General features: G+C 34.9%; 1 protein-coding gene across 1 annotated transcript in view; it reads right to left on the bottom strand.

Annotated features, from left to right (window-relative positions):
- Positions 1-243: 243 nt before the first annotated feature.
- Positions 244-24,286, bottom strand: part of LOC308552608 (ovostatin homolog 2-like) — a gene marked incomplete at its 5' end in the record, with an annotated part of 43,271 nt that continues 19,228 nt past the window's right edge. The window contains 21 exons of the mRNA XM_081127823.1: positions 244-384; positions 777-850; positions 1,803-1,905; positions 2,535-2,603; positions 3,507-3,597; positions 4,734-4,858; positions 5,302-5,511; positions 6,469-6,680; positions 7,492-7,657; positions 8,498-8,569; positions 10,520-10,676; positions 11,285-11,366; positions 12,164-12,340; positions 13,052-13,135; positions 13,830-13,881; positions 14,543-14,661; positions 16,330-16,459; positions 16,837-17,065; positions 17,482-17,578; positions 20,057-20,198; positions 21,007-21,177. Of these exons, the coding sequence (XP_080983949.1) occupies positions 364-384; positions 777-850; positions 1,803-1,905; positions 2,535-2,603; positions 3,507-3,597; positions 4,734-4,858; positions 5,302-5,511; positions 6,469-6,680; positions 7,492-7,657; positions 8,498-8,569; positions 10,520-10,676; positions 11,285-11,366; positions 12,164-12,340; positions 13,052-13,135; positions 13,830-13,881; positions 14,543-14,661; positions 16,330-16,459; positions 16,837-17,065; positions 17,482-17,578; positions 20,057-20,198; positions 21,007-21,177 (2,583 nt within the window). The 3' untranslated portion in view covers positions 244-363. The remainder of the gene's footprint in view (positions 385-776; positions 851-1,802; positions 1,906-2,534; positions 2,604-3,506; positions 3,598-4,733; positions 4,859-5,301; positions 5,512-6,468; positions 6,681-7,491; positions 7,658-8,497; positions 8,570-10,519; positions 10,677-11,284; positions 11,367-12,163; positions 12,341-13,051; positions 13,136-13,829; positions 13,882-14,542; positions 14,662-16,329; positions 16,460-16,836; positions 17,066-17,481; positions 17,579-20,056; positions 20,199-21,006; positions 21,178-24,286) is intronic.

Here is a 24,286-nt window from a genome sequence, read left to right as displayed (position 1 = left end):
CATTTACTTTCTTGAACTCACACAAAGTTCTCTTCAATTTTGTCTCTTTCTCTACTCCTCATCAACCTTGACTTTCTCTCTCTTTCTCTGGATGTCGGGTATTCCATGTTTTCTGTATGTCATAATGTCTGAAAACTTGAATTCAGAATTGACAACAATGAAGCAAATTGTTTGCTATCAAAAGAAGTCCTGTGTTTTCTAGGATGAAAATTATGAATGAAGTACTGGAAGAAAAAAAAGTTATGGACTCAAATGTGAAATCACAGCATTTAATGATTAATAAAGAAATAAGATCTGAGAAGTCATAGCAGGCTGCAGACTATACATGGCTTTCTTTCAGGTTTGACTCAGAAGAATGTTTGTTCAAAGCAAATAGCTTTCCATCTAGGATTTAAAAACATATGTATATATACATAAATATATAGATATACAAACATACCTGTATACACACACAAATACATCCACAGGTAACATATGAATGAATATGTATAAATATATGTACATACATATATAATGACCAATCTGTCAACTTATGAAACAAAATGAGAGATTTTTTTAAATGAAAAAGCACACAAGTAGTTGTATATTCTTTCAAGTTATTTTGAAGAAAATAATAAAATCTTAATGATTATCAGAATATTCATCTAGTGCACATAGCTACACAAACCTCGAAAAACACCAGACTTCTCTTTGTTTCATTCATTGCTTTCTCTTTAGGTTTTCACTTTCTTACCAGATGCGTTTTCAATGGTTTATGATACATACAATTTCCTTACCTTTTCCTGTGCTTTGTTTTGTCTCATGGGCACTGAAGCACTGTCGACATTGTAATAAACAATGGCATACTCATCTAGAAAATGAAGGAAAAATTTATCCTTATTAGAGCTCCAATTTTCTATAATCAGACATGTCAGACAATTGTAGATATATTAGGTCTAATCTTTTCAGTAATTTTGCAATAGTCAATCACTTCTCTGTTTTCTAAATCCAAAAATATCTTATTAAAGTTTAAGGCACTTGCCCTAGCCAGGTGGCTCAGTTGGTTGGAGCATTGTCCCTCACACCAAAAGGTTGTGGGTTCCATTCCCAGTGAGGGCACATACCTAGGCTGTGGGTTAGATCCCCGGGGGGGCATGCACAGGAGGCAACCCATAGATGTTTTTCTCGTACATCATTGTTTCTCTCCCCCCCCCCAAAAGTCAGTAAAAACATATCTTCCTGTGAGGATTGGAAAAAAAGTTTAAGGCACTTGATGAAGTATATTCTATTAGTAAATGACAGAGCCAGAATTCAAATACTTCTTGACAAACTTTGTGTGACATTTAATAAGGAACTAATAACACTAACAATCCAGAGAAATTTTTTATGTTCTCTACAACATCTTAGTAATTGGTTTGGAACCTAATCTATCAACATTTTTCTATAACATTTCAGAATATTGCCCATTCCCCTTCTTAAATTGAAGTTCATAGAGGTAGCATGAAATGGTAAGTCTTGCCATTAACAACAACAAAAAAGACCTGATACTTAGCATAATTTATATTTCAAGTTAAAAGGATGCTCTTGCACATTACAGCTGAAGGAGCCTAGGTTTGAAAAACTCTAGTAACTGGAAATTGGTGCAGTCAGAATACATATCATGAAGTAAAAAAAAAAATTTTTTTAATCAATATATAAAGTAAAATCACTTATAGTACAGTTTTTGTAGACTGAAGGTGATTTTGGAAAATTTGGTAGCTCAGGGAATCTTAGATTTAGATACCAAGTTCAACAGCTTTAGGGTGTGTTTGTGGCTTGCTTACCTGTTTCATAATAATCATAGACCATGACTGGGGCTGGCTGAATGTTGGACACAAAGTTGCTTTGCTCAACAGAGAAGGTGAAACTCTTTGCTGTACCAGAAACCTACAAAGACACAAATTACAAATACATCAGGGCAGATCTGGAAACAAAATCATGGAGAAATCTATCGCCTAAAGTTTATGATCTACCCAATTAAATAGATCCAGCATATCAATATCTTACATAATTTTACATAATGATTTAATCTTAAATATTTAGTTAGGTAACATTAAATTCTATAAAAATTTAAGTTCCATTGCTTATACTGAGGTGCAAGAAATTTAATTGAAAGTAGTAATGTAGGCATTCATGTGAATGGTAATGATGTACACATAGAAAGAAAAGACTCTAAAACTCATGCCTCCTTTGCTGTAGTTCAAGACAAACTATAAAAGAATTATACATCTACCCTGTGGCCAGACTATATTAGATGTCATGAGGAAAGAAAAACAGGGAAATTATGTTTCTAAACTTGAGAATTATCTAGTCAGGTAGTCAAGGCATACATGAAATAACATTAGAGTTAACAAGGAGAAGCTGATCACTGGGATAGAAGACCACTGATAATCTTTAATGTCCCATATTTTTTGAGAAACTCCTGTCATGTATATCTATAAGAAATAAACTTATCCAATTACCCTCAGAAGAAGAAAAAAAAAACCATGGAAGAAAAAAATTATTGCTCAACTTACATTTTCCAAGTAGAAAAGAACATGGTCATTCTTGATTTCAGTCTTCATCACTTGGCCATTGTTTTCAAGCTTCGAAGAAATTAGCAGGGAAGGATTGGGGATAAATATTAAAAAATACTATTCTAGTATTAAATACTTCATAATTTTTATTTAACCAATTTGTCAGGAAACTATCTTATGGAATGTTCCCTTGTGCCATGATGTTTTCATAAGCACAAGTGGGAACTAAATTATAGCCCTGGCCGGTGTGTCTCAGTGGTTAAAACATCAGCCCATGCACTGAAGGGTCACTGGTTCGATTCCCTGTCAAGGGCATGTACCTGGGTTGCAGGGTCAATCCTCAGCTCCAGTCAGGGTGCACACAGGAGGCAAATAGTCAATGTGTCTCTCTCACATCCATGTTTCTCCCTTTCTCTCCCTCTCTATCTCCCGCCCTCCCCCTCCCTCCCTTCCACTCTCTAAAAACCAATAGAAAAAATGTCCTCAGGCCCAGTCAGTGTGGCTCGGTGGTTGAACATCAACCCAGAAACCAATAGGTCGCCGGTTGGATTCCCGGTCAGGGCACATGCCTGTTTCCAGCTCAATGCCCAGTAGGGGGCATGCAGGAGGCAGCCGGTGGATGATGTTTCTCATCGATGTTTCTCTCTCTCTATTCCTCTTCCTTCCTCTCTCTCTAAAAATCAATAAAAACATATTTTTTTAAAAAAAAATGTCCTTAGGTGAGGATTAACCAAAAAACAAACAAACAAACAACAAACGAAAAAGAAATAGCCTATAAATTATGAAAAATAATGCCTGCTAATTACTATGAATTAAGAACATGACTCCTCCAGTTACAGCAAAAATAAAAATGTGAACTATTGAATCAGTTTATTTAAATGAAGAATTCCATAGCTTGGTTTTGCTAATCAGTTATTTCATCTCTACACTATTCCTTTTTCTGTGCTGAAAGATTGGGCTTCTATTATTTACCTCCTCGATGGATGACATGACTGGAGTAAATCCTGATAGCATTTTTACATCAACAAGGACCATATTGGAGATATTGCGCATCCCAATGTGTCTGAAATTTAAAAACAAAACACTAGTTAAACATCAGTTTAGCAAAGTGACTTATGGTGAGGTTGTGGGTACATACATACTAATTAGCCGTATGTCTGGAGAAAAGGCATAGCTGAAAACACCTAAAGAAAGTAATTCTTAAACATTTTAGAATAGGCGTAACTAGAATGATAATGGATGAGATGATACAAAGCAATGTAAGTTAGAGTAAATAATGAATTATCTGAACCTGGAATCTCCCCAAACCCCGCTTTAAGATTACCCGAAGTCTCAAAGTCAGAACTTACAAACAAAGCTTGAAAATTGATTTTACATATACCTATGGTAGCCTTAGATTTGCACAAAACTTAAAGGAAATCTTTGTTAAAAAAGTGGGATGTTGGTAGAATCATAAGGTAGACGTATCCCTAAGAGATCTTCTAGGCTGTGTCCTTAATACTGGATAGGATAGTTGAGACATGAAGTTAAGAGTTCTACAATGTATTTGGTTCTTATTTTAACTCTGGTGTTCATGATACTATCATTTAGAAATCCTAAGAAAATTCACCAAACTAATTTTTCTTAGTGTTTCTTTGCATATCAACAAAGGTTAAAACTCTTTGGCATCTATATTTTTACTTAATTATTTTGCCTTTCTACTCTGAAAAATAAAAAAACTAAAATTTTACTCTGTATAGTTATAAAATAAGCATTTGTAGATTTTCTCCTCTAGGCCCACATGTGCTTGTTTTTAGGTGGAAAATAGTATCTCTATTGCCCAAAACTGACAGTACTTCCATACAAAAAAAATGGAAACATTACTGGAGTATCAGTGTGGCAGAAGCTTACAAATTTTACTTGCATACATCTAAATTATGTTTGCATAATTCTAGCTCTGATTTAGTTTAAGATGTACTAAATTGTGGTATCTACACAGAAAGCCATAAAGTGACTATGCTATAGAAATTACACACCTACAAGTAAACTCATCATGGTTACCATCATTCATATTTTGTTATTTTGCTACATATATATACCTATATATGTGTGTATAAGTATATGTGTATATATATTCACATGTGCACACACAAACATACATACACATACATATATTACTCTCTTTCTAACCTGGGAGTTGATATTAAAATGGACACTTACTTGGTGGTTACTGTCAGGTCAAAATTACTCTGGAATCTATCTGAACAGTTTTTCTTTACCATTTCCAAGGAAAGGAAAAATCCAGATTCATTCTTAGGTAGTAGCACATTATACCTAAGGGTAGCCTAGAAAACATAGCAAACCATTTAAAAAAATCCATCCATTTATTCTGTAGTAAAAACTAAAGGACTTATTGTTTCTCTTATCTTCATTATTAATGTACTTTATTGTATAATTCTACTTATCAGGGACTAAGGCTAAATGTAATTGTTTAGTTTTCAGAATACACAAGACCTTTAACAACATAATTTAATGAAAGTATCAGAATACTTTTTAATAGTGACGTTCCTCAAGAAACTTCCCAGTTACCCAGTTATTCTTCAGAGTAAATACCTCTTTATAAAATAACTTGCATTTTCAGTTATTAAGTAGAGCTTATCAATGAGAAAATGAGTAGAAATAATCACAGAATTATGCAAAATGGTAAAATAACACTTCATATATAACTGAACAGAGAGCCCGGCTTTTTCACTGGCAAACATTCACCTCTCGGGCAGATTTCCATTACCTGAATAAATGCGTAACCTTGCCCTTCCACATCGACTGTATAATCTCCATATGCTTTTGTTAGTTCTGAACGTTGGACCAGTAAGTGGTTGTCATTGTTAACCTGGAAAGTCTCACTGGAATTTTTGCTGCTAAAGGTGACATTGTTTTGACCATTAGAGAATGTTAGCTTCATGTAACGGGTTATGGCAAGAAGACAGACGTCATTGTCCTGCAAGAAGAGTACAAGCAACAATACAAGCTCTGTTATGCTGCAGTATATTTAACTGTGAACTTTAAATCAGTCCATAGACACATTCCTAAAACAGGTCAATAGAACAACAAGAAACAATATCCTAAAGAACAGGAAAATATATTTGCTTGTGCTAGTTGTTGCCATTTAAATTAATTTTCTTCAACAAATCTTAATCAGATTTTATTTTTCTAAAGGATTATATGAAGTATAATCTCTGCTTTTGAAAGCAGTGCCAAATCTTTTCTGAAAAATTAAGGTGTTATATAATTAAGCTGCTTTGGACAATGCTTACATTCAACTATCTCCAAACAGAGAAGTCAGCATCTGGAAGTGCTGTTAAGAGATCCACTAACATGGTTTTACTTAGAAGCTAAGACTGAAAGAAAGTGAAGAGGGAAGTGAAGACTTTCCCCTTTGGAAATAAAATTGCATTTCTTTGAATTTAAATTTTTTTCCTGTTAAGGAAAGACATTACATCATTGTTTTTCATAACTATTTCTTCTGTTATTTATTCATTCCATCTGCTTTACCCAATGTGCATACCACAGAAATAAAGAAAAATACTCCTTGGTTGATACGTATTTTGACCATACATATCTAACTTATCACAAAGACTCTGGTGTTTATGACAACAATCTTTTCTAGACTTACATTCTATTTTTACTGTGTAAATGGAGATATAAATCAGGCATAAGTTTCTTGAAAAGGAGCCTCATTTTATTCATCTGTATATAGAGAATTCTTAGTAGAGTCCCCGATACACAAGAAGTGACTAATAAATAATTGTTGACTGAATATAACAGGATTTGTAACAGCAAATATCCTTTATCTTTGAAGGTATTTTCTATGATTATCTTTGCTGTCTAGATTATTGTAGAATAGTGTCTTTTGCATGAAACATATAGTTATTAATATCAGACCCACACCAATCACCTGGATGGAAGAGAAGCGCCCATGGGAATTCATTTGTTGTGCGAGCCACTGCACAATCTTACTAGCATAGAGGAGGTCAGGAGCGTTTTGAGAAATGACAGCCAACAGCACATAGCAAGTTTTCTCAGTCTCAGCAGAAAGTGCCCGAGGAATAAAGGATGGGGATGCCTTTGTCCCGGGTTTCTTAGCTTTTTCCCAATAGATCACATTATCTGAGAAAAAGAAAGAATTTTCACACAGTCCCTGTGAAGAGAACTGATTACACATAAGAACGATGCAAGTTCCATTCTTGGCCTCTGTTATGGACTGAATTTTATTCCTCAAAATTCATATGTTCAAGTCTTACTCTCCAGAACCTCAGAATGTGACTGTATTTTGAGATAGGGCCTTCAAAGAGGTGATTAAGTTAAAACAAAGCCATTAGGATGTGCCCTAATCCAATATAATTAGTGTCCTTATCAGAAGAGGACATTTGGACACATGAAAGGGACACCAGGGATGCATGTACACAGAAAACACACACACACGCAATGTGAGTGTGGAGAGAGAAGATGGCCATCCGCAAACCAAGAAGAAGGCTTCAGAAGAAACCAAACCTGCTGACGCCTTGATCTTGGAATTCTGTCCTCTAGAACCATGAAAAATAAAAATAAATTTCTGGTGTTAAGCCATCTAGTTGTGGTATTTTGTATGGCAGCCTTAAGAAACTAAATATAGCTTTAAATAGCAACTTCCTACGGTCAAAAGTGATATGTGATTAAGTTTTACAAGCAGTTTTTAGTATCTATGGTATGTTCACTATTCTTGATTTCCTTTATTTTACTCACTTAAGAAGAAACTAGAAGGGGGGAGGGAAAGCAGAAAATATATAATGTTCTTTAAGGATAAAGAGCTATTCGAAAATTCAGTAAGAGAAATAGAAATATACTAGTCCAGAGAGTGTTCTTATATGATTGCTAAGTAAGTTTCATCACTTTACTCCCAAGGTCATCTCTATTAGCAAAAGTAAATAATCATAATTACCTTTTTTGGTAGCAGATTGATCCAGGATCTGGAGCAAGGATTCCACTTGCTTCTCTTTTCCAGCTAATGCAAAAGCGTAAGCTATGATTGCATGATGATTGTCGTTGGTGACACCGTTTTCCAGTGCCTCCTCTAGGCAAAGGAGCCCTTGTTGTACAGCAGAAAACTAGTCATGCAGAAAACCAATAGACTTTAAAATAATACCTAAGCACTTTATAAGCTTCCTGAGTACTTAAACTAATCATCCTTTGTACCATATATTATATATCCTTAAAGTATATTTTATATACAAGCTGACTCATATGTATGCATATGTTATACTTTATAAATATCAATAAAATTAATTTTAAATGGATTACTAGTATTTGAGAAATAAAATTTAAATAATCTGAAAATACCAGTTCCTATATTTGATCTGCCATATTTTAGTTAATAACATAAATTTCTTATATGTGGCAAAGAATACACATTTATTTTTAGACATAAAATATGTTTTTCTAATACCTAAAATAGAAGCTTATATTTCTAAAGATGATAGACAATGACTCTGAAAGTTCCTAATATCTCCTTTCAGGAACACAGTGTGCAATCAGATAATTTGACCTTTGGGTTGGGAGGCAGCCAAGGTGAACAACACTTAGGCTGAAATGTTTATACACTGAATTGGTTAGAGAAACAGAATCTAGGTTATGCTTGTGCTTAGAGTATGGGTTCTTAATCTGAAATTCACGACTGAACTTTAGGAGATCTGTAAATTCCTGAAACAGTGTGAAAAACGTCTACGTGTGTGCATGTGCATATTCTCCCTCGAGAAAACCCCAACAGTGCTCATCAAAGCTTCCTATGCGTGAAAAAGAGCTTGAGTACCATCAACTTAAAGAGGGGTAATGAATGAAATCTTCTCTTGATGTTTCATCCAATGTAAGAATTTCAAATCACTCTTATTTCACAGTCTATTTAATATGCATTCATCTGGCTGAAACTAAAAAATGATGGGAATTCTTACCGTAAAATTGAGCCCAGCTTCAAAGAATGTTCTAACAATGTACGCAGTGAGGAAAAGGTCCTGTTCTTCTCCCTCAACACAAAGGAACAATGAGTTATACAGGATAGTAGAGCACAAAAGAACAGCTATCCTTCTGAAGCGAACCAAGGTATAAAAGAAATACTGAAAACAATGACCATTATTTAGAAAAAACACCTGAAAATGTATAATTTTTAAATTAAGTTTGTTTGAACAAAAATTCATCAAGATCCAGTGTAATAATGAAATAAAACACACAATTAATTTTGAGTATACTTAATGATACATATAATTGTATTTATGTGGCCTGGCATTAAGCAGGCATTGAAGCAATTTATATGAAGAGCCATATTTTACTTTATTTGGTATTAATTTGAAAAAGCAAACAAAGACTTTCTCATGGGATAGAACAGAAAGCTGCTGAGAAGCTTCCTAAACATCCCTGGAAAAGTATCCTAGGAAGTAACAATGATTGGGTCTCATGGATTCTTGTGGTGTAAAATTAGAAAAACATTTATAAATTTTGTGGTTTGCAAACTGACTGTGCATAAAAATACCCTGGGTAGGGTTAAAAATACCCTATTTAACTTATAAAATAAACCAGTATCCACACAAGAGATTCTGACTTAAAAAGTCAGGAACAAGATATAAGGAAATGAATTTTAATGAGTGCTCTAGTGATACTGATGCAAATAACTTTCAGATGGCATTTGGAATCCAGTGATCTAACAAAAACTTGTTTTATTTATTTAAGCAAGAGGTGACTTCTCACTTCTTCAGAAAAAAATATTTCTGAGGAGCTCAGTTATCAAGGTGGAAATAACTGCAGATGTGGGGCACTAAAATAAGATGTGGGGACCCAAAGAACACATATAAATTATAGCAAGTTATATCACCATTCTTCTGCAGTGCAAGTTTTTTATTTTTTCCTTGCTTCTTTCTCTTGCCCAATTCAAAACACGCGCGCGCGCGCACACACACACACACACACACACACACACACACGGAAAAAGGATTGGGTTAGATTAGACAAACTGAAATAGCGACCAGTGATGAATCCACTAAGAACTGTAGCAGTGCTTTAGAAGACGATATGAAAAATTCTGATTTTTCTCTACAGGAACCTCCTGTTTTAGAAATAGTTTTGAAATAATTTAAAGATATTTTCCCACACTACATAATTGTAAAGCAATTAGAAAACAATTCACATTAAAATTAAATACCATACAGATTTACCATTCATCCATATTTTGAAGTGGATTAGCTTTACATTCCAAAAATCCAAAAATAGAAGTGTTGATTATGAAGGACACAAAGGAAAAGCCCAGGATATTCCAGACGCTACCAGGGCGTGATAAAATATCATGACCAGGGATTTATAGAGGGAAATACAGAGGTTAGGAGAATAAAGGCACGGACGATGGGATGGAAGTGGCAGTAATCTACAAAGAAAGGAAAACAGGAGTGATTTGCCTAAATATGGACAGGAAAAGGGAAGGAGTGATTATTGTCAAAAACATAGATCACCTCATTTGCGTTTTGACCTAGGGCAAACTAGGCCTTCATGCTTTGACTTGAGAAGGGATTGGAAGAGTGCTTCACGGAAGCAATGTAAAGTACTAGATACTTCCCCTGAACTTTCTTATCACCCATGAATAGGAATAAATTACCTACTCAAAGCCCCTTCCTTAACATATCTTCTGGCTCCAAACTTATGTTTTCTCTCTTAAGTTCCCTTTCTCACCCCATTTTCCTATTTCTAGTTTGTATCTCAAAATAGATTGGTTCCGTGGAAGGGCTAAAGACAGTAAGACAGATAATAGATTCATGAGGAGTTATATCTAGCAGTGATGCTGTGGACTAATACACATATGACTGCAGCAGACTCAGAAAAGGCAATATTCTCAAGGAAAAACATTCATGTTCCAGATTAGTTGGGCCAGAGGTAGGGAAGGCAGGCAAATATAAAGGAGTGAGGAAAGCCTTCGACCGCTAATCTCTCACCTCCCAGGCATTGTTGAATAACTTGTCATCGCTTTTAAAGCAGCCACTTCTTTCCTGTTTGCTTAAAAGCCAGATCAAGGTCTGTTGTTGAACTTGTTCATCAATGAAAACATATTCCTTCATTCTCTCTAAGGTCTTGAAAGTCAGGGCAGTGAGCCTGCAATGCACACCACCAGTTAGACAAAAGTTAGATAAGAAAGAAATGATAATGTCAGCTACTCGACAGATTCATCACCATTGTTCCCCGTGGGTAATAGGTGCATTTATTTGGCTAATGTTCACTAATGCATATTGAGAGTGGCTCTTTCCTTTGGGGCAATAAAATGTATTGAAGAGCAATATGTGAAAATAAGAGTTGGTGCTTTCCAGGGTATTTATACACAAAGTTCTTGCTATATAGTTCATTAGACTGTCCTTCTGTGGTGAGAGAGTGGGTGTAATTAGATGCTTTGGGGACATCTAGTTTTACTCTCCTGAATAAACATGGGACTCTAAGAAATGCAGACTAAGTTGTGGCATTTTCCATGGAGTTAAGAAGCTGTGGAAGTAGAGGGGAGGTCTCATTAAATTTGCCATGAGGCTCTCAGTATATGCATTAGGACTGGAATAATCAAATATTTTTAGTATTATCTGATCCACCTCTGGAAATTCACTCTGAAACCCACTTTGCTTTTAAATCTCCATGGGACTCAAGTCCTCTCATTTTCTCATAAGCCCACCTTGGATCATTTCTACATTATTTAAAATAAAATTTTCATGTCTCACCATATGCTTCCTTCCTGATTTCTCTGCCAAAACATGCTATATGAGCCATCAGCGTTTTTGAAAATTAGCTGCTTTTGATAGCCTAAAATACAACATTGTAGGAAATGATTTTTTAATATAAGAAAGAAGAAAAATAAGGGTGTAGTACAAGCCCTGTGTTTTGGTGTTAGACATAAATTACTCGATAGTCATTTCAATTTAATTTCTGAAACTCAAGTTATCTACACTGAGAAAAAATTAACTTCTACCTTTCAGGGGTTTAATAATGCTATGTGACAATACGAATGTAACAATAAAATCACCAAAAAAAATAAAAATCTTACATGTGACTGAGCCTAACTCAATAATCGGCATTTACAAAATTTCATTGAGGTTATTTTTTGTGTATTATCCTTCTGAAAAGAAAACCCAAGGAAATCGTACCTCGGACTTTTTCCTTAACATCACATTGTATAAGGTTTTTGCATCCTTTCCTCACATACAAACCCAGTCACTTCTTTGCAATGAAACACAATTGAAAGATAAATACAGAAGTTGATAAATAAAGCATTTCTAGCTACTATTAATAGCAACAACAACAACAACACACAAGGTAGCTTGGCAAAATTTAGGCACTAAAAAAACCTGAACTCATAATTGGAAATGTTAGTTTTAAATTGTGAAACTAAATGACCACACAGGTAATAAAGTCTAAAAAAAACCCCAAAACCTCAAAAATACCAAAAGCAAAAAACAAAACCATAGCTCAGACTCAGAGCATACCTTAGTTCAGATCCATTTTTCCCCCACAAGACTACCTCCTAACAGCTTTTAGACATCTTGGTATCAGGAACAACTGATTTCATCTGTTATGGGCAGCAATTACTTAAACCTTCTCACCATTAGATAAGTAAGAGAAAGCCTTAGATTTAACTTCCTCTGTCAATTGTTCAGTGGATTTCAGGTAATCAAGGACATAGGTATCAGACGCTAGAAGGGCAATATTCTGATCTCCAGCTCCACTGGGCATTTTCAGAAGATTTTCTAGATTCTGCATCGCAAGTCCTAGAATATCCCCTAAAACAGGAAAAGCAGAAAGTTACTATCACTTAAAGTTGGTGCCTGAGCATTAATAACAAAGATTAAAAAGGCTTAATGAAAGTAAAAAATATTTAAAATTGAGCCTAAAAGGTGGAAAAAAGGAAAATTTTTATGAAGTAATTCTGAAAAGGAGACATGAAGGGTGAAGTTAATGGGGTTTCAGGTATGAAAACTATTTCTGAAAAATCTCATTACCAGAGAAGAGAAAGTTAAGAAAGCATGCTTGGGTTTTTTTTGAGAAACTGACCCTATGAATCGTAAACTCTAATCCATCCCTCTCCCCAAAAGTGTTAATGTTAATCATAGATAAACAAGCTGGGCTTTTGTAAAACATATTTGTCCTATTACTGAGCAAATTTCCAGCATTTATAACAAGCAAAGATTATTCTGATTCTCCAAAGGGGGATTTAATATTTCAGATTAATACAATAGAACTCCTAGTTTTCTAGATACCAATTATCATCCACCCGAACAAATGTTTCCTAGGGACACAGATTTGAAAATGATGCTATAATTCCTTCATATCCTCATAGGAAAACAAGCTTAGAGGACAATCCTCAACAATAATTCTCTTCAATGGATAGCATAAGAAAATCTCTCCATCCTGTTATTTTTAAGGAATTTTTAAAGTCCACCTTGATCAAGATTTTTCAAATCATTGTGGAACATAAAATTTAACCAACTTACCCACAACAGTGAAAAAAGCCCTGGCGGATCCTTCTACCACATTGTTTGGCAAATCCAAAACTACTGGCATGGAGACTTTGGTGCCTGGAAAGAAAATATCAATAAAATAAATAATGTGATGACTGCCTTTTATAAATAGCAGAGGACTTGTGGGACAAACTTATTATGAAATACATTTCATTATTATATTTTTAATTTCATAAGTTGATTGTTAGAAGAGATAATTTGATCTAGTTTAGAATAACAGTACATTCAGAAAATGGTATATACATCTGTGCTTTTTATAATGGCCCCTATTTTTCATTAGTTTAGTGCCTATACTACTTAAGTATAAGAAATATCAAAAACTGCTGACTATGATATATAAAATAGCACACATGATAGGTAAATCTTGGAGATGCCTATTAGCCATTAAAATGATATCATTATCAACCAGATAAAACAATTCTGTGATGGCCATTAAGCAGGCAACTGAGGGGCAGTGACTGTATCATCCCAAGTGTACAAAAGCAAAGATTATATTCTGTGTAATTTGGGCATAATCTTGATTTCCCATTATCCAACAGTAAGTTGAGGCAGACCAATGTGTTGGGTGAACTAAAAAGTAATAATAATAATAAAACCCCATAAATACTATAGTTTTTGTTGGCTAAAATTATACCATAAAAATAGGACATGAAAGAAATAACCCTCCATTAGGTATTTAGAATGAAATCTCTGAGGTAAGTGTTGACAAATTTTCTTTAGGACTAAGTTTACTACCTAAAGATCCTCTTACCTTTTGTCTGAATAAGGAAACTTTGAGTCATTTCCTTTTCGATACCTTTGGGCTGTCAAAGAGTAAACAAAACAAGTATAAAATAATGAGTTTGGGTTATCTTTCCACGAGGGAAACGCAATCCAACATCAGCTTACGCAGGTATGGCTGGACAGGTTTGTCCTGGGGAGAAGACCCATTTGCTGCCACCTTCTGCTTATATCTAGAAGTCACTGTACATTACCAGCATTCACTTTAGGCCCTGTACTCGCATGTTTTGGACAGAGATAACTTTGTTGTCATTTCGGGACACTTTCAACTCCTCTGATACTGTCTAGCATCTCCAACAAACAAAGTGTTCTGCAGAGTCGGAACGTGCCAAGAGGTGAGGGGGATGGAAACTGCATAGGGCTGTAGGGCAAGTAGATTTGCCTTGGATTGGAGTCAGGTAAAAGGGGAAAGGAAGAAAAATAAGTGTACAGGAAACATCATGAGTCAGGAAGAAACAAAAAATCATCAAGCCTGTTTTAAGTGATACGTTTTACTATGCTGGGTCAGATATTAGTTAAGGATAAATTTCATTGCTGTTTGAAATAATTTAAGATGGTATGTCTTGTGTCAAAAGTAACTATGGTCAGTTAAGTCTCTTCAAAGAGAATGTCTTTTAATATTTAACCTATTAGCTACTGTCTATTTCTTACCCAGAAGAACTTGATATTTTTGCATGTACATACCTCTACAAGCAAACTTTTGACCACAGTATCTTTCCAGTTTAGATTTTGCTCCTCAGTTGCTCCATCTGGGCAAGCACTACTTGGTTTGGACTCAGCAACTACAGTGATATTCACTTTACCTGCAAAACAGTCCCAAACATAAGTTACATTGATCATTGACCCCTTTTATGACACAGAAAATAATAGTCTGTGAACCACATTTTGAATTGGATGAACTGAATTCTACCATATTTATGCTTAGACCAAAATACATTCTTCTTTCCCCTGACAGGAAATAATTTAGTATATTCTGTTTTACCTGTTTCAAGATTCCTTAGATCAAATAAGTGACTCATTTACTTAACTAGAACTTAAGAAATTTTCAGGAAAAATAGTAGTTCTGCAAAGCCAAGTGAGAATATTGCTTGATATTGTTTATGTTATCTATGGCAATATAGGGACATAACTTCAGATAACCAGGGTTCCTAACTTATCCCAAGATCAGATAAACAAAAACAGGAAAGTACGACATAGTGGAAAGGGCACTGGGTTTATATCAAGTGCTAACAAGGAATCTTTTTTTAAAATTTTATTTCAAACTCCCTATAATATCAGATGTTACACAATCTCCAGTTTCCTTACTTGTAAAAGTCAGAGGATTGAAAAATAGAATTCTTTTAATTTAATATTACCTATTTGCCTATATGCCAACATGAATAACCACTATGCTGTTCTCGTTTTGTTTGTTGTTGTGTTTTGTTTCTTTTTAAGAAAGCCTTTAATTCTTCACTCTTAGAACTGTGTCCCCCATTTAACGCCATAAAACCATACAAGTTAATGAAGTATTCCATCTCAATCGTCAGGGTAAAATTTTTGAAGACCTTGTGTAGTTAGAAAAATTGAGAAACTTAAAAGTCTTAAAGGAAGAGTAGTTACAGACGGATAAACATCACAGGTGAATTAAAATGATCTCATAAAAATACTCTTTGTTGGTGATGGAAGGAGATTTGACCTGGGGTGGTGAGCACATCATACAGTATAAAAATGATGTATTATAGAATTGTGCACCTGAAACCTACATAATTTTATTAACCAATGTACCTTAATAAATTTTAAAAAATCAGAAAAATAATACAATAAATATGGGACATGAAATAAAGAAAATTTTAATGACACTTAATTTTTAAAATTAGTGATAATGGCCATCTTGCATTACCACATCTATCATTCTTTGTTTATTAGAATCCTTTTAACTTTTCCCTTCCCTTATATTATCAAGAAGATACTTGCAAATTAATTTTTCTATATTGCAGGTAATATATGCACTGAGACAACGCTTCTCAGTGTTTGATCTCTACCTAAGTGCTCAGGGTTTTTGGTGTCTCATGATATATTTAGTAAATCTACAAATCCTGGCAATTATTCTGACTGAGGAGCAATTTTTGTATAGGTGACATGGGTTCATGATGACAAGTGAGAAGTAAAGGAATTGGTCAGCATTAATGAAAATATGGCCTTCATTTGGGATAATATAGAGAGACTTCACAGGTCACACAAGTTAGCATTTCTATTGTATTCTGATTATATTTAGCTTTTATACAAATGAAGGGTGGTTTTGCTTTACGCAAACACTAGCAACCAGAAATTTGATTATAAAAATAAGATTTTTAATTGAGAATTTAAAAAAAGCAAAATAAAAAATGTGGTGAATAAAGTTGTTTGTATAGAGAACTTAAGGAAAGTAAATAGAGGCAATAAAAATGGGCTGGTTTTCCATGAGACACTGGCATAGATACATAGCTGCTTACCCAATTGCTTAGGTGTAAGAGTCCAAACATATGTTTTCCTCTCTCCAGCTTGAATAATCTCACTGTCATTGTTTTTAGGGGTGCGGATATTTGCCTCAAAATTCTGAGATGCTTCCAGTTGAACAGAAATCTGAAAAAAAAAGTCATGGTAATGAGGGGGGTGCTCTAAATACTTTGCTGTTACTATTCCTCCTCCCATCTCAAGAAAATTCTGCTTTACTCATTTTAAGTTAGCAGAGATAAAAAACACCAAATGACTCCTCTCCCACAAAGATAAATATGGTAGAATACACATCATTAGGAACTGACATTCTCAAAGCAGGATTTAAATCACTGCTGCGAATTAAAGCAATTGTTTTTGTTTGAGGACTATGGAGACAAGTCTGATCACTTTATTGTACCATTCTGCATTCGAGAATGAAAAGAACGCGGCGATATTCAAGGAAAATATTAGGGACTTTTTTGCCCTTGTTAGATTTTGTCTCCAGAGCAAAGGGAACAACTTACCTCTGCACATGTATTCAGGTAGCTGAAGACATTGACAATCACGTCGGATTGTTCATTTCGAACAATGGAGAAGGGTAGGGTCATTTCAACAAAGAAAGGTTGGGAAGCTTCCAGAGCAATTGTTGGCGAAATGCCAAATCCAGCATCACCATTCACACAGAAGCCATTTGTCTCCCATCGAGTTATAGTATCAGGGATGAGGAATGAAAGATTTGCTGAACCTGAGGAACTACAAGGACAGAGTATTGGTAAAATGATATATATTTTTTGTATAAACCAAACACTTAATCGGTCCAGAGCAAGCAAAAAAAAAAGCCTTAACTAAAGGTTAAAAGTGAGTGATAGTGTTTAGATAAGCATTAGATAAAAGTTTTAAGAACTGTATTTCTATGAAATTTAACCTTTAAAAAGTCACATTCCTTTAAGCACCACATTATTTTTTAAAATTGTGCCATGTTACATCTATATGCATGAAATTAGTAAATGAGAAATGATGCTGAAAAAATAATACATGGTCAGCACATACAAACGAACGGTATTACATATTTTTACTGCTTTATATCCTCAGAAATAAAGTTTAACAAATAATAACAAAAAGAAAATAGAAATAAAGACATGTCGGAAAGAGAACTGTTGAATACTCACTCGACACTGACGAGGTCCCATATCCACGTCTCTGGAAAGTTCGTTCTTACTGTTTCCGTTATAGCCTGTTCTACGGGGCCAACATTCTCAATCGCGTCTTCACCAGGTAAAAGAAAAGAGAAATGCTTTATTTTGCAAGAATAAAATATGTGTTTCAATGACACACACCTATAAGCTACGTCTTTAACCATATATGCTCGGTGTGAAACAGTTTAAGAATTTGCTCCTGGGACTCATTGCCAATAAATGTATACCTCAACCTAGGTATCAGCATTATTAACGACAAACCATCAGCCTACGTTGTTTCTCCACAGCCAAGTTTAGAAGAAGTGATGTCTATTCACTGAATCGAGTTTCTCATCTGACCTCCTGGTGTCGTCCAGAAAGCAGTCTGGTAGCTGCCAATGCCACTGTGCTGACATGACTTTCACCAAAGCTTCTAATGACATTCATATTGCTAATTCGAAAGAACACTGTTGCCTTGCTGGGTCTCTAGGTTATTTGGCATTGTTAATCACTTTGTTCTTTTCAAGAGTCACTATTGTTAACTTCCACAATACCAGCTCCTTCTAGCTGTCTTCTCATCTCTTTGGCCATTTTCATTTGAGGGTGTGATCTTTTTCCTAAGAGCTCTGTGTCAGGTCCTCTTTTTCTTACTGTGCCCGGCGTCTGGACTGATATTCTCACACATAGCTTCATTTCAGTACTTATCCTGAGGTATCCAATTCTGTGTCTCCCACTTGGACCTCTCTTCTGAGCTCCACATTGTACATGCAACACCCTGGTGCACATTTCTTTTTGGATGCTTTACAGGCATTTCAAATCAAACCATCCAAAAAGTAAACTCATTATATCTTCCCTTGCTTCTCTCCAGTATTTCCCATCTTTACGACAGGCACCAAAATCTCCCCACTAATCCAAATCAGAAATTTTAGAATTGTCCTTGGCCCCGCCCCCACATCCTGCATTTGTCATAACGAACCAAATGAAAACAGCCTTTTTATTGGTAGTCCAAGCACCACTGTCTCTCAATTCAATTACTAGCTTTTATAACATTTCATACAGACAGTCTTAGCACAAGTCCCAATCCCTTTTTCCACAGAGCAATCAGAGATATCTTTTCAAAACGCATATTAGATTGCCTGCTTCAAACTTGTCAGTAGTGAATTACTGCATTAGAATGAATTCCAAATTCTTTAATACCCTGCAAAGTCTTCATGGCCTGTCTGTTTATCTCTCTTGCTTTAGCTGTCTGGACTCTTGCCTTTGAGCCACACCTTCTGCCATTTTTGAAGTGCTTTTAGTTTCCTACCTTACTTTTCGTAGAGCTTCTCTCTGCTTGGAATGCACTTCTCTTTTTGTGGTGCATTTTCATTCACTTTTCAGGTCTTAGTATAAATGCAACTTTTTCCAGAAGGACATGATAGGCCCTCGAGAAATTTAGGTTGTTTATCTTATTTCCATTTAATGCTCTCTTCCCAGGTTTTTGGAGTTACCTGTTTCACTGTAAGTCTTCCCTGTTAGACTAAATGTTCCAGGAAAGCAGAGATTAAGCCATTGCTTTTACAATATGTAACTAAAATTTTGACCTCAATAAATGTTTGTGGAGTGAATTAATAAATGAATAACTAAAGAAAGATGAAAATGAATGACTTTAGGTTTCAGTAGATTTTATTTCAGTACATTTTAGTTAAAGATACTGAAAAGTTTAGATGTGTCTGATAAAGCTCAGTAAATGTGATTTAAGCTAGTAGCAGAAAGTGGACTGTTTCAGCCTCTTGACCAGGACTTCAAAGTGGTTTCAACTTGTGGACTTTTAGGGCCTGTTGAACTCAGTGATTCTACCCTCGTATAAAGTTGTCAGGCTTTTCATTTTTCTCAAGTGGCGTTTCTGATATTCATCTTCAGGATCAACCCCACTTTAATTACTGGACTAATCTCCAGTTGTAGACCAGAGGGATTTAAGAGATGCTATTCAAATGTTTTCAGATCTGGAATACAGCTTTGATTTGGGTTCTGTTCTGATGAGCTTGTTTCATTTTGCTTCCTTGATGAAATTTCTGTACTGGAAATCTACCTAATTACTTCATTCATCTAAGACTATGACTGACTTTTGTGCTTCCAGTTCTTCCAGTAGGAAATGGACTAGTATTTGAACACACTGCTCTGATGCCAGTTGTTTGGCTATCTGGGAATCAAAATATCCCCTGCCTTGAATTCTGTGGATTATGGTCTATACATAATAAAGGCATAAGGGCCCCATGAGGACACCTCATTTTGCCTGTATCATACTCACTTATCATGACTTTCCTTGGTATTACCACATATTACCTGCTCCTGTAAGCTTCTGATACTGTGTTCTACCAATATAAATGAACTTCCTCTCATGTCTAATGCCAATTCTTCCATTTAACCCAAACCTTTCCCATCCTGCATTATTCTGCCTTATTTTGCAGGATATCTAGTTGTAGTCAAACCCGTGGCATAATTCAAAGGTAAAATCCCATTTTTTAAATAGTTTTATCTCAAATACACCTTTGGCCATTTCCCAGACATGAAATTCTAGATTACTCACAAGCAATCCCAGGTGAGGCACTGTCCATCGGTTCATATATTTCTCTGTCTGAATAGAATGCTCCAGAGAATGGGCTCCACTCTTCTGAACATAGTTCTGGTTTTCGATAATGGAGATTGGTAAAGGCTTTCAGACCCATGGTCTTCAAAGAAACAAACAACAAAAGAAAAGTTGTGCGTTTTTTTCATGCAAGACCTAAGGAAGGTCTATCAGCTACATTATAATGATAAATATACATGTTTCCTCTGCTAGCAAGGGTCTGGGATTTTAGAAATAAAGTCACCTGTATTTGATGTGTGAAAAATAACTAATATGAATGAAAAATGATAGTCTTATTTATCTAGCACTCATTATGTGCTAGGATTTTGCTAAGTATTTTACATTATTTTCCATTTAATTCTAAGGGAAAAATACTTACAAAATAGGCTTTATCATTATCTTAATTAACATCAAACACATACATACTCTCACACACACACATATACAATTTGCAGTCCGTAATTTAGAGAGCTGGGACTTAAACTAAAGCCTATCTAGTTCTATGCTCTTTTCTTTTTCTATCTGTGACTACAATTATAAAGATCCTTTCACTGAGGTCTCAGCATATCTAATTGATAGCCCAGGTATGGATGGAGCCCCAACTATATTCTAGACTCTTGATATAACTATTTCTGCATAAGGTTTATCATAATAAATTGAAGACTGTCTCATTACTTCAAACATGAAGTTTTATAATTTCATCTGCCACTTAATTTATTTTCAACAAAAGAATCAACAAGAATTAATGTCTCCTTTTCATAAGACAATTTCTAAGTGCTCTTTAAGCAGATTACTGACACCTATCTCAAAGAATAGAAAAAACTACATAAATAATAAAACATAGATATACATTATGAGTGCTAAAATTAAAATTGACATAAAATAAATTTAAAAATGTTAACTGCTCTTACCTTGACAATATCATAGGTGTCTCCATCTCCATTGTTGCCTACAGGTTTGTAATACAAACCATTGTAAAACATATACTTCTGAGGAATGCAAGGATCTGGCTTGCCATCGTCAAGGTTGAGACCTTGATAGAAATAACCATAGAGTTCTATATTTGGAAGCAGGTTGTACACCTATGAGAAAATTACATGGTTTTCAATGACTTTTAAGTACTCCTTTTATGTTTACAAAACTGGCAAATTTGTGCCATAACCATTTTTTATTGTTTTGTTTGCTTGTTTTTTAAATATTGAATCCAACACTTTTGAGTCAGCTCATTTTTTCCAGAAGAGGTGATCAATTTTGTTTTAGGTGGTTGAGGACATATTTACAAAATTTTTCTGCTTTGGTGTAGAGTTAGAATATCAAGAAATCTGAAGATCTATGGCTTAAGCCAAGGTCTAGTGTACAGATAACTCATTGCAATTATTTGATAGAACTCCCAATTCTGGAGAAAAACAGTAGCTGTCCGATTCTAAATCTTCTTACATATTGTTTTAAAGAAAACATAAAATCAAAGAGAAGTAACAAAATCCATGACTTGCATCTTTAACATTCCTACGTAATACTCTGACCTTCAAATTACTTATGAGTAGAGAAATAACATAAAATTCCAACAGAGCTTCTACTGCTGCTGAAATCTGGGGGCGTGGAAAGCTGGAGAGGAAGGCTTAAGAGGCTACATGAGAATAGCCTAAAGAAACCAGAGGAAATACACACCAAATCAACTCCAGATAAAAGAAAGTACAACATTAATTGTCAAAAAAATGAATCACAGTCCTCATACTCCATAGGAAACAGGGAAGAGGTTAGAAATGAACGGGCCTGAGAGTGGCAGCTTCCAAAAAGCATGGCTGATGGGAAATCATCAGATCATTCAAGGAGGTGTGGGGACTCTTGGAAACATGGCACTGAAACAAGAGAAGGATGTCGGAGGGTAAAATTTAGGACACTGTAGAAACAAAAGAGGGGTAAAATATGCCAATCTTTCCACTCCTATTTTTATCACCAACATTTTTATTAAAGAAATTGCATTTCACTAAAATAACAGGAAAGGATATTCTTTACCTATGAACACTGTCCACAAATTATCAAGAACAGGAAAAAAATTAATTGTAGCAAAACTGCTGTAAGATAAAAGAGATCAAATGAACTCTAAACTGTTAGGAGTTCAAGAAAAAAATAGATTGAAAGAAAATGTTTAAAAGTAGCATAAGAAAAAAAGAATGAAAATGAGAGAAAGAATGAATTAAAACAGGTCATAGGCAAAGTGGTGAATTGGAGAGCAGGCAGAGATCAAGCATATTTATAAAGTTTTACTAGAAGAGGGGAAAAGAAACAATGGAAAAAGTAAAATTTAAAATTATTATTCAAGACAAATTCTGGAAATAAAAGATCTGCGTTTACACATTGTTATGGGTCCACTGTGTACTTAGTAAAACTTCCTCCAAACAACAAATTCTGATAGATATTTTACTAAAATTATTAAATGTAAACTATAAAGGAAAAAAGGCCTTCAAGACCTTCAGGCAAAAAAGATTAAATAGCTTAGAAGAGCAAGTGAATTAGACTTATGTGAGAAGATCTAAAAGCAATATTCAAAGCAAGGCGATAGTGGAGTAGCCTTTTCATGAAACTTAAAGAAAATGGAAACCTAGAATTTAACATACAGATAAGCTGCCCTTCTCATAACAAAACTTTAATAAAACATTTTTACATTGGAAAAAATGTGCACTTTATGTCATGATTCATGGTTATTAGATATTACACTATTAATTAATTTTTATAGTTTTATATTTAAAACTAGATTTACTATAGAGTGTTAAAGGCAAAAAATACAAAGATGCATTTTTTCAGTGAGATCTTATTTGTAAAATATATACACCTCTCTCTGGGGAGCACACCCATGTCTTTTCCATCCCACTTTTCTTCACCCCAGACCAGTTATAGACCAGTTACTTTTGCCTTTCCCTCTCCTAAGCTCCAAGGGCCCTTCTTTTGTTTCTGTTACTTGTTTCCTGAGCCTACACAGCCCAGCTGGCTCACTTCTTCTACCTCTGTGACATTTTTCCCCATCAACTATTGATGTTTTCACAATATTTTATTTTATTTTTAAAAATTTATCCTTATTGTTGAAAATATTACAAATGTTCCCCTTTTCTCCCATTAACTCCTTCCACCCCCCACCCACTCTCCACCCCAGGCCTTCACCACACTACTGTCTGTGTCCATGGGTTATGCATATATGCATATAAATTCTTTGGTTAATCTTTCCCCACCCACTCCCACTTTCTCTCTGAGATTCGTCAGTCTGTTCCATGCTTCTATGTCACCGAAACTATTTTGTTCATCTGTTTATTATGTTCCTTAGATTCCACATATAAGTGAGATCATATAATATTTCCCTTTCTCTGCCTGGCTTATTTTGCTTAGCATAATATTCTCCAGGTCCACCCATACTGTCTCAAAGAATAAAAGATCCTTCTTCTTTACAGCTGCATAGTATTCCATGGTGTAAATGTCCCACAGCTTTGTTATTCGCTCATCTACTGATGGGCACTTGGGCTGTTTCCAGATCTTAGCTGTTGTAAATTGCTCTGCTATGAACACAGGGGTGCACATATTCTTTCTGATTAGTGTTTCAGGATTCTTAGGATATATTCCTAGAAGTAGGATCACTGGGTCAAAAGGAAGTTCCATTTTTAATTTTTTGAGGAACGTCCATACTGTTTTCCATAGTGGCTGCATGAGTCTGCATTTCCACCAGCAGTGTACTAGGGTTCCCCTTTCTCCACACCCTCGCCAGCACGTGTTACTTGTTGATTTGTTGGTTGCAACAATTCTGACAGGTATGAAGTGATGTCTCATTGTGGTTTAATTTGCATTTCTCTGGTGAATAGCAAAATTGAGCATTTTTTCATATGCCTCTTGGCCATCTGTATTTACCTCTGTAACTTTCTAAATAAACTTTCACTTATAACTTGGAAAAAAAAAACTTACAACAAAGATATAGATATGTCTAACTTTTATAATTCTGAGTGATTTTAAAGATTTTCTTTATCATTTTGAACATTTTCTATACTACACAGGTGCTGTGATCTGAATGTTTATGTCTTTTCAAAATTCATGTTAAAATCCTAATACCCAATGTGATAGTATCAAGAGGTAGGACCTTTAGGCAGTGATTAGGTTATGAGGGCAGAGCCTTCAAGAATGAGATTAATGCCCTTATAAAAGATGCCC

This window comes from Miniopterus schreibersii, assembly GCF_964146895.1.
Source record: "Miniopterus schreibersii genome assembly, chromosome: 2".
Lineage (NCBI taxonomy): Eukaryota > Metazoa > Chordata > Mammalia > Chiroptera > Miniopteridae > Miniopterus > Miniopterus schreibersii.
The sequence above is the reverse complement of the archived record's forward strand: the minus strand, read 5'-3'. Positions and strand labels throughout refer to the sequence as shown.